The sequence below is a fragment of the Gobio gobio genome (assembly GCF_949357685.1).
Source record: "Gobio gobio genome assembly, chromosome: 22".
Classification (NCBI taxonomy): domain Eukaryota; kingdom Metazoa; phylum Chordata; class Actinopteri; order Cypriniformes; family Gobionidae; genus Gobio; species Gobio gobio.
In genome coordinates, this window is record NC_137118.1 from 25,724,676 (window position 1) to 25,736,403 (window position 11,728).

Genomic DNA, 11,728 nt, shown 5'->3' on the forward strand with positions numbered 1-11,728 from the left:
CACAATTGTTTTTTAAATAAATAAGAATTCAACACTTTACATACATCTGTTATTTTGTCTTAGTTATGTTTAGTTAGTAAAGTCTGGTGCCTTTAGTCTCTTCAAGGAAGGTATAAGGTGGAAGATATACAGTTTATTATTAATTCAACAATAGTATCGGATCGGTATCGGGTATCGACAGATACACAAAGCCCAGGCATCGGTATCGGTATCGGGACTGAAAAAGTCGGATCGGTGCACCCCTAGTTTGTTTACAGCCTACGTTTAGCGTTTGACTTCTGCTGATTGTATTTAGGCTTCAAAATGCATAAACATTGTTAATTTGTGATGTTATCATGATAAACAATGTTAGAATATGTTTTTTTCTCTTATTTTCTGCCATAATCCAAAAGGGATCCAAAAATCCTATTGGGTTTTTTGTCGAGGGAACCAGAGAGATGCAAACTTACATGTTAGCCTACAAAAATACATCACTGAAGCGTTCAATGGTGAATAATCTGAATCATAAAGATAAGGACAACAACAAACTGCTTAGTCATAGTTCTATACACACTAAATTGGATTATGAGAAAGTAGCATGAAAAAAATATATATATTTTGATTTAATGTGGTTAAATAAGTATGAATCAATAGCTCAAGGGCGATTCTTTTTCATTTCCTTTCAGGCTTATGTTTACAAACACGAGTAGAGCAAGCAGTGAGATTAATGTGACCGAGGAATAAGGAAGTATGGTGTAATATGTTAAAGATTACCCAGACAGGAAAGCCCATTAACTTGTTTGAATGTCACTGACCTGAATGAAAACTAAGGGGACGAATGTGGAGTAGATGGTGTCGTCTCTTAATATACTAATATATAAACAAGTATGCAAGAGAGATCTGTCACAGTTTTATCACAAAGTAGTTGGCCTAATCCCCCTGAGCAGCGTTATATATTTTATGGTATCATTCAGCAAAAAAAATAAAATGTATTCTTTACTATTCGTTTCTATACTCCATACAAAATAACTTTTCCAATGAGTCTCTCCACATTCAATATCCTTTATGCACTGGCAAACACTTTCATGCAAAGCTGCGTTCACACTAACCACGGCAAAACAACACAATCCCATTCCTTTCAATGGAGATCTGCCGATTTGCGGCAACAGGAGCAACACTGACCGTTGGCAAGTAAAGGCTGATTATACTTCTGCGTCGGACCTACGCCGTATCCGCTACGGCGCAAGTTACGCGTTGGTTTTCATTTATACTTCTGCGTTGTTGTCCGCGTCAATGTGCAATTCCACATGCAGACCGCTAGGCTGCAGTGTCCACGCCGGGCATGTTGATGGTAACCCACAGTATCAAGGCAAAAGCCGAAGAAGCAGCAGCTTGTTTACATTGTCGGAGTATCAGCAGCCGTCGTGGCGTCAGATAGCGGCTATTCTTGCAGCTTGAGCTCTCACCCAAATGTGTCCCTGTTCTTAATATACAATCACTGATTAACATATTTGGTTTTAATGAGAAAATAAATAAACTATACACAGCGGATCTATGTATTTATTCACTAACATAAACAATATCTGCACTACAAAATATTGTGTTATATAGCAGATGTAAGGATGAAACTATCATCCCATTTCTGGACACACACATGCACTCCTATGGCAGATTTTTTTATTTTTTTATTGACCTGAGGGAGGGGTTCTGGCAGACCAATCACAGCGCTTGCGGTCCGCGTAGAATTGACGCGTTGTTACATTTTTGGAGAGGTGCGCGTCAGGGTACGTCGTAGGGTACGCGTGCATCACACAGCCTACGGCGTAGCTACAGTGTACACTCGACGCAGAAGTATAAATTGGCCTTTAGGCCAGTAAATCATTTTTAATGTTTTTGAAATAAATGTCACTCACCAAGATGCATTTAATTGATAAAAATTCAGTAAAAACAGTAATACTGTGAGATTTAAAAAAATATAGCTGTTTTCTATGTGAATATATCATAAAGTGTAATTTATTCCTGTGATCAAGGAAGCTGAATTTTCAGCATCATTACTCCAGTCTTCAGTGTCACATGATCCTTCAGAAATCATTCTAATATAGTGATTTGCTGCTCAAGAAACATTCCTGATTATCACATTTGAAAACAGTTGTGCTGCTTCATATTTTTGTGTAAACCCATGATAAGCTAAATGTAAAAGCGCCTATTTAAGTGAGTTTGTCATTATAATGTTTTGTTGTTGTGTTTCTCATTAAGAATAATAGGCTAATGAACCCACAATTCAAGCAACCCGACCCCGAAAAGCTAAAATGGGCATGGCCACACAGGTGCGCACATTTACGGCAGCATTGTCATTTACAGTGCGTGTCCACTGGTGTGTTTTCAGTTCATGCCTGAAAAACACTTGCTTTGCTCAGCACCGTTATGAATGCCCGAGCGGCTGTGCGCATTTTTACTTTCAGTATAGAATTAAAACTCCCGTCAATGATACCGGTCACAAGTAGATTAACCAGTGGGAATTGGGAAAATGTCCTCACCGTCACATCCCTAACGCACCATGAAAGTGGTTTGGCTTTTAGCAGTGTTCATCGCCATAGTAATTTATGCACCACAGCTAACCTGCTCCAGGGCAGGTTATGTTCCAGGTAAGAGATCTCGCTGCTTCTCTCGCGAGAAGTGAATCTCAGTTTCACTATTTCACAACATGTAATTGTTGTAGAATAGTGTTCACTCCAACAAAGCCTGATTGGATTGGTTTGGTTGTGTCAACTCGAAACTAATCCTGTAACCCTGAGTTTGTTCAACTACCATCATGGTATGGGCCCCAGGTTTCACAGACAGGGCTTTGATTGAGCCAGGATTAGGCCTTTGTTCAATTAGGACATTTAAGTAGCTTTTATAAACGTGGTTACTTGTGTTCATCTTTAGACAAAACAATGGCACTGACTTATTTAAAGATATGTCAGTGCAAGTTGCTTTCAGTTAAAACAGCTCAAACATGCATTTTAGTCTAGGACTAGCTTAAGCCTCGTCTGTGAAACCGGGGGGAAAGTATTAAATCTCACTAAGCCCACAAATTTGAACAACAAAACAGGTCTTTGGGGTTACGACAGTACGATTTCATTGCCTTCATTTCATCTGTCAGCACTGCTCTTTTCCCAGCATCATTCCTGCATTAAAAGTTTTCAGTTCTCCGCATGGATCAGGTTACCTGATGACGCACTGCTGAGATCTCTTCTGCTGGCATGAGCTTATGGTCTACAACAGTACCGTTTTCTTCTAAACACGTGGTCTTGTTCAGAGAGGACAATGCAGCCCACTGGTTTCAACTTTAGTTGCCATGTTTTGATTAGAGATGCTTGGATTATTGATGCGAGGATTCAATAATGTTACAAAAACATATTTCCATTCCACAAGCACAACCACCGGCCACAGCGCTCTTAACTGCTGTCAAGTCAACGGCTTGGCAGTCAGTGACATATTTCCTCTTTCTGATGTCTCTTTCTATGGACAGCAGCAAAAGCATTTTCATCTGCTTGGGCTGATGCAGTATTGAACCAACACCACTGCATAAATCATTTGCTTTGCATGAATCAGCACACCAAACTCATTCATTGCAGTTTTCCACATTTGTCACCATATTGCAATTGCCATGAAATGGATAAAGTCGTTTTAATACCAGTCTTGCTCTGTTTGTACTAGTCAGCCCAAGGATCACTTAAATATATTAACCCACAAAGTGCATGGTATAAATCTTAACCAAAGTATACCAGCAATTCCTCCCATGCATTTTACTTAGAAATTATTTATTTTGCTATATTCCATTCATTTCTTCATTTGTTCCTTTCTTTAATCAAATGTGACCCTGGACCACAAAACCAGTCCTAAGTCACACGGGTATATTTGTGGCAATTGCCAACAATACATTGTATGGGTCAAAATTATAGATTTTTCTTTTATGTAAATATCATGATTCAATAAGATATTTTGAACATGTCCTACCGTAAATATATAAAATATGTATTATTAGTAATATGCATGCATTGCTAAGGACTTCATTTGGACAACTTTAAAGGCGATTTTTTTTCAATATTTAGATTTTTTGGCACCCTCAGATTCCAGATTTCCTATCCCAACAAACCATACATCAATCAATGGAAAGCTTATTTATTCAGCTTTCAGGAAAAAAAAGTGTATTCAGCTTTATAACATTGATAATAATCTGAAATGTTTCTTGAGCATCAAATCATATTAGAATGATTTCTGAAGGATCATGTGACACTGAAGACAGGAATGCCTTTTATATTCAAATAGAAAACAGTTAGTTTAAATTTCAATAATATTTCACAATATTGCGTTTGTTTACTGTATTTTTTATTAAATTAACGCAGCCTTGGTGAGCAGAAGAGACTTCTTTCAAAAACATTTAAAATCTTCCCAACCCCAAACTTTTGAAATGTAGTGTAATTTTTTTTTTCTGTCCTCAATAATCACTTTGTTAGTCTTTATGTACAATATATTTCTAATATTATATTTCTGAAAGTCTAGTAAACCCTGTAGAACCAGAACTACTTCCTAAATATTACAGACCATGCATGTGGATTTAATAAAGGTTGCAACGGTACTGGAATGATCAAGGTGTACAAAATTCTCACATACTAATTGACAAGGACTTTCCCATGGTTAAATTGGCTGTTTCCAAAAGAATTAAAGGATCAGCTGCCCAACTGTGTTTTTTTTTTTTTATGACGGGCGCTTTGAAGATTTTCCTCTTGCCCTGGTCAACTCTGGATTAACAGACTGAACTCTGAGTAACTCTACAACCATGTCCAGTTCCTTTCCATCCAGCTCATTTCACAGCTCAATAGCAACGACGGGGGTTGACAGAGCCATAAAACAGGACAATTGACCGTGTTTCTCTTTGTTTTAAAAATCAAGGCAAACTGGCTGTCTCTGCTAGGCAACCTACTTTCTTTGAGTCAGGGCTTTTTTGATGGACTTGATGCTGATATTCTTCAGATATCATGAACCTCATCAAGGTATAGCAGGATGGATCTCATAAAAAAAAAAAGTTCAGTCATATTTCACCCCATAATCATAAATTAAATAAATATATGGTCATTCTGTGTCAACTCAGGGTTTAAACAAAACAGCTTTCAGCTAAGAAAAACATATGTGTTTTGGTCGTTCATTTACACGACAAAAGCGTTTTGGGGGTCTGAAACTGTAAACTTTTGAAAACGGGTTTCAGAGTAAAAGTTTTTGAAAACGATACCGTTATTGCCCTTTTGTAGCGCACACTCAAACGCATACACCCGAAGTGCACGCGCACTAAAAGCCTGTCAAACAGCATGCGAAAGTACTGAACTATGTTATGGTTCATGTCTTAACTGTCAAATAGACACAAGGTTCACATAAACACAGTCAGTTATGTCTCAAGTGAAGGTAAACAGTTGGGAGAAAACCGGATGCATGTCTGTATGTTAGATCCGTGCATGAGGTCTTAAAGTGACAGGAGCCTAATAAACCTGCTGCCATTTGTTATTAATGTTGATCAAACAACAAAATAGTGTTGTCAAAAGTACCGACTGCGATACCAAGTCAGTACTGAAATTTAAAAAATGTGACTGCTTGCGCTGAAATCATAAGCACCTCTGACTGGCCATTGTGCTCATGAGCTCATCAGATGTGTCTGAGATTGGCTACATTTTCACATTTTTTAAATTTCAGTACCGACTTGGTATCGCGGTCGGTACTTTTGACAACACTACAACAAAAGAAATGGGAAAACCGTGCACTGCTCTTCACTGAATAACTAAGCATTTATTTCATTAATTTTATACATTTTATAAATTATTTATTAATTTGTTTACTCAGTTTCTTATTTGTATACTATTGTTAAATACACCTACTGTGAAAAAATAAAACATGGCTCATTTCATTTGTATAATATACAAATGAAATGAGCCATGCTTTATTTTTTATACTGTATTTGTAATGTTCTTATTTTTAAAAGATAAAATAATGAAGAATAGATTTTCATCTTCGCCCAACCCTACTGAGGCCTAAATATTATCCTTTTTTCTTTTATATTTTGTTAGCTTGTAAGACTACATTTTTAAAATAGAGAAATTAGTTTGGATGTGCTGCTCAGTCACTTGCGAAATAACCAACATGAAAAAAAATCATATGATATTTTTGCCATATCACCGACCTATATTCACCCCACCAGTGGAGGGTGAAAATGACCTTTCATCTGATATTTGAAGCCAAATTACAAGGGGGGTACGACTTTAGAAAGATGGCAGCATAATTTTTTTATGTTTAAACAAAAATTGGTAGGTGTATTAGTACAATAAAATAGCACAAATTTAAAAAAAATACATAAGTCTTACTTATGCATGTTCATTTTTCCTTCATTCCAATGCGATACTTTCAATAATTATAATCTTTCTAGGATTTTCTCCTCTCTTTATATTTTAGGAAGGGGGTCCTGACTCCTGATATTGGGAGGGGGCCTGAGGCATCAAACAGTGTGAAAACCCCTGATGCCATACGCCGGCCCCTTTTGTTTTTAATGATTAACAGATTCATTCAGCATTAACATCCAAAGACTCAAAAGTGTAAACATGCAAATGGCTGAAAGGAGAAGACATTAAGCTCAAAGGCGGAGGCATTAAGATCTGAAAATAACTTGACTATTTAAAAACACAAGCCCACTTCTCAGTCTACATTGTTTGAAGCTGATTCAGTTGCCTGTGGGTTAAGGGACTCTTATTAGCAAGTGAATCAATTACCATGTCAATGGGCTTGTTGAACATCTCCAACACCTTTTTGATGGTTGAAAGTGTGAGCCAAAAGAGGTGAACCTCCTGCGGACAGGCAGAAATGCAGCTGAAAGCTAGCAGCATGAATCCAAAGGCTGGCGAGGGCCCAACAGAAAGGAACCCAATGCAGATCTCTTTAAAACCTGACACATTTTAACATGGACGCTTTGAATGTTTATATCGTCACAAAATATAAACTGTATTATTGCACAGCTCTATATATAAATATATGATATATGATATCTTGCAGCAGCTTTTATTATAACTCACTCAGGTAAAGCAATATAAACTGTATAGCAAATCTCAACACAGAAAAATAATGTAAAATCGTATTCTATTTAAACATGCGCTAGACGGGCGTGTTTGACTGTCTTGCGCAAAATGTGGCACTCACATGGAAGGCCATGAGGACAAATTTTCCTTTTGATAAAGTGTATAATAGGCGTATAATAAAGTGTATATATATATATATATTAGAAATTAGTGAAGCACTGTAATATAATTTAAAAAAAATTACCAAATATATATTTGGGACAAAAGACTTGTTTATGATTTACTTCAGTTTTCAACAACTTTAAGATGCATAAAATTATGGTATTTTAGGTATTATAAAAAGTGCCCCTGAATTCAGTAGCTTATCAGAAAATCTATATGCTACCGTAATATATATTAAATGGAAGCTTGTTTCCGTCACTGAAAAAAAAGTAACAAACTATTTGAGATATAAATTTGCATTTGTCAGGGGGGGAAAAAACAGATTGTTAGATAAAAAGTCGCAAATATATATTTTTTTCGTCTTCCATAATATCGTCCTCGCGCAACGTTTAAAGAAAAAATGCCTTTTTTGGTCTTCCATACGCTCCAGTGTCAAGCCTCTTTAGACCTGGTGCTTTTTTCATTCAACTTATTAAACTTTTTAAACCCTTTAAACACAAAACCACGTTCTGTGTGAACGAGAGTGTTCAAGTTTGAGGTGAAAACGGTGGCTGTTACACTTGCAGTCTTCTTAAAATAGTTTTTGCCAGGCTGATAAAGAAGAATCAGTCACGTGATGTTGATGCACGGTCACTTAATCAATGAGCTAAACGCTTCCACTGTACCAGGCCCACAATCTCAAGTGCTGTGACAAAGCTTCAGCACAGGGTGATAAAGTTGTCCCATCCCCCTTTAAACCTCCAGCCAAATGGCCAAAAGAGCGCAAATTCAAAACAGGAAATTTCAACATCTGTCACACTCCTCCCTGCAGGGAGGGAAATGAATTAACACGAAATCACTCAAAACATGCATCTGATTATCAACAGGCAGTTTCAACAAACAAAACCCGATACACGCATTACATCTGATTTAAAAGGGGGATAATATAGTTCTTATTAGTTCAAACAGGCACAGTTATAGAGTGGTACATTCAGTTATAGAGATGCCTAGACCAAGTTAACTTAATCTGCTTCTTTTACAATGCCTTCAATAATTTAGCAGCAACATGAAAATCATATTTAGGTGACATAAGATAATAAATCCTCTCGTATTTCCAGTAACTGGAACGCGAATTAAATTACACACATAGACTTTCCAAATGATAAAATTCAGCAGACTTTGCTTGCCATGTAACGTTAACGTTAATTTATGCCAGCATAAAAATAGAAATCAAGTTTATGGAAGCTCAGATAGGGAAGACAATGATATTAAAAGTAGGGAAATTCGTACCTGCATATGTAAAAGTAGCGAGGAAGATGGATATCGCCAACAGACGAGTTTGAGTTGTAATCCTCAGTATATACATCCTTACAGGGAACATTCCTCTGGAGCAGCTGGATTCTGGAATAAAACCTCTCTCCACAAGTGATGATAACTGGGTTTGCGCGTGCGAACAAAGCGCGTTTTCCCAAAAGCGCTCAAGTGTGCAGTGAATGAAACTGTTTATGACGGTTCGTTTGCAAAACAATAACGCGTTTCATCCCGCTCAAGAAAAAGGTGTTCGTCGACCGCCACTGATCCTGTTCAAGTGTCCCAAAAGTCTCCTAATAGAAAAGTGAGCGAGTAACTCCAACTCCTCATGACGTAGGAGGGATCCGTCCCAAGGGAGGGAAGCGAATTTACAAATCCTACTACGACGAAGGCTCAGCTCATGAATATTAATTAGCAAACGACACCCCTCAATCAGCAGGCCTACTTGATTTGCTGAATAGCAAACTTTGATTGGCTCTTGAATATTAACGAGGTCACGTGTCACGACGCTCCAAGAAGGTTTCCAGGCAACGTCAACGTGAATTTCTAGCCATAGTAGGATTAGTGATTTGGGAATGATATTAGACGTTTGATCTCCTTGAAAAAATACGACACCTACCGGTGAAAACTTGGGGTCAGTGTTTTCATTCAGAAAGGAAATTGATTTAAAGTATTAAAGACTTTTAAATAGTTACAGAGCTTTCTATTTCAACTTAATGCTGTTATGAATGTTCTTCAAAGAATCCTGGGGAAAAATACAACAATATGCATAATAATAAAAATAAATGTTTCTTAAGCAGCAAATCAGCATATTAGCCCTGCAATAATATAAAACGGCTCAAACAGAGCAAAAATTACCAAAAAGTAAAATGAAATTCTGATGCTTGTAATGTAAATCATTGAGATATTTATAACAGTATAGCATATACTTACATACAATCATATAAATCTCAGTTGTCACTCTACAGTATATCTGCCAATAATATCTTATTATGCTTAGATTTATGATCAAATCTCTGCAGTTTTAAAACATATACTGCAATGCAATACAATAAACCTTTCTCAAAAGCCTGATGATCATGATTTGATCACATTTCAACACGATTGTCTGGATAATCAGGTAAAGCGTAGCTGCTTCAGTCCAGTAGGCCTACATTAGAAATGTGCAAATCAGATTTGATAGTGTAGCTTTATAGGCTTTAAACTGATTGAATGATGAAGATTGCTGATGCTGAAAACTTTTTTTTTTTAAGTAACGCATTACTTTTAAATTTACAGCAAAATATCCGAGTTACTTTTTAAAATAAGTTACTGAAAACCTGCAATAATTACATTTTTAATTAGACAAATTATTTTGATGTATTTAATCTCACTTTATTAAGTATGTTATGCTGCTGGCCTTCAGTGATCCAATTCAACCATACTAATAAGCAAAGATGACTTTAGTTAAACATCACATTTGTGTTTCATTTTTATTGCTGTAAGAATGTTCAACTTTCTTCTATTACACCATTTCACTTTTGGTGTGAAAGGGCCTTTACATTTGCGCCAATGCTAAATTTCTATTTATTGTAATAATTATGTTCACAACTTGTGACTTAAATGAGTTCATTGTTTCGCTCTTAAATGAATACATTGATTGTTAGCTAACTGTGATTTGTACACAGATCAGGCATAACATCATGACCACTGAGGGGTGAAGTGAATAACACTGGGTGTTGATGCACTTGGCGAGCGAAGGCTGACCAGTGTGGTCCGATCAAACAGATGAGCTACTGTAGCTCAGATTGCTCAAGAAGTTAATGCTGGTTCTAATAGAAAGGTGTCAGAATACACAGTGCATCACAGTTTGTTGCGTATGGGGCTGCATAGCCACAGACCAGTCAGGGTGCCCATGCTGACCCCTGTCCACTGCCGAAAGCACCAACAGTGGGCATGTGAGCATCAGAACTGGACTACGGAGCAATGGAAAAAGGTGGCCTAGTCTGATGGATCACATTTTCTTTTACATCACGTAGCTGGCTGGGTGCGTGTGCGTCGCTTACCTGAGGAACACATGGCACCAGGATGCACTGTGGGAAGAAGGCAAGACGGCAGAGGCAGTGTGATGCTTTCGGAAAAGTTCTGCTGGGAAATCTTGGGTCCTGCCATCCATGTGGATGTTACTTTGACACGTACCACCTACCTTGTACACCCTTTCATGGAAACGGTATTCCCTGGTGAATGTGGCTCTTTCAGCAGGATAATGTGCCCTGCCACAAAGCAAAAATGGTTCAAGAATGGTTTGAGGAGCACAATGAGTTTGAGGTGTTAACTTGGCCTCCAAATTCCCCAGATCTCAATCCAATCAAGCATCTGTGGGATGTCCTTATCAGTGTATATGTACTTGGACAGAGTCACCTCTGATAACAGATCACTCTAAATTGTAATGTAGATGCATGCATTTTCTGTAAAGCTACTTTGAAACGATATGTATTGTATTGTACAATATTGTAATGCATTACTTTTAAAAGTAACATTCCCAACACTTATCACAGGAAAAAACTATATTCTAAAATATATTAAAATAGAGAAGTCTTTTTTAAATGGTAATAATATTTCTTAATGCAGCCTTGGTGAGCAGAAGAGATTTCTTACAAAAACATAAAAGAAAATATTACAGACTCCAAGTATTGAATGGTAATGTATTTATTATTTCTGAATATACATTTATTTTTGGAGATAAAAAAAACCCAGTGCAACATGACTACTTTGTATAAAGGCTGAAATGTGTTTTATTCCTGAATTTTGCTTGAAAACACATTTTGACATAATGACAATCAGTACTATTATTTGATCATATTTGATATCTATGTGTGAGCATTTGATCCATTACACTCACTCCGCACTGTTGACAGATAAGAAAAACAGAGTCCAAATAAGAATAACTGCATTATTTACCGTACAATTCCTCACAGCTAGAGAACGAACACAATTCATTTGCAGTGCATGAACATTTTGAAATGTGGTAAAGAAGCAACTCTTTGGTCAGAGGTAACAAAGGAATGTAAATACTAGTGTATATTATATATATATATATATATATATATATATATATATATATATATATATATATAAATAAAATAAGTGTTCTTTTTATAGAATATTTATTGTTGATTAGTTAAGATTAGTCAAAGGCATTGAACAGATCATAAACA

General features: G+C 36.7%; 1 protein-coding gene across 1 annotated transcript in view; it reads right to left on the bottom strand.

Moving 5' to 3' along the window:
- The window catches only part of ror2 (receptor tyrosine kinase-like orphan receptor 2), a 114,221-nt gene extending 105,329 nt beyond the window's left edge, over positions 1–8,892 (bottom strand). The window contains exon 1 of the mRNA XM_079804648.1: positions 8,511–8,892. Within this exon, the coding sequence (XP_079660774.1) occupies positions 8,511–8,601 (91 nt within the window). The 5' untranslated portion in view covers positions 8,602–8,892. The remainder of the gene's footprint in view (positions 1–8,510) is intronic.
- Positions 8,893–11,728: the final 2,836 nt, after the last annotated feature.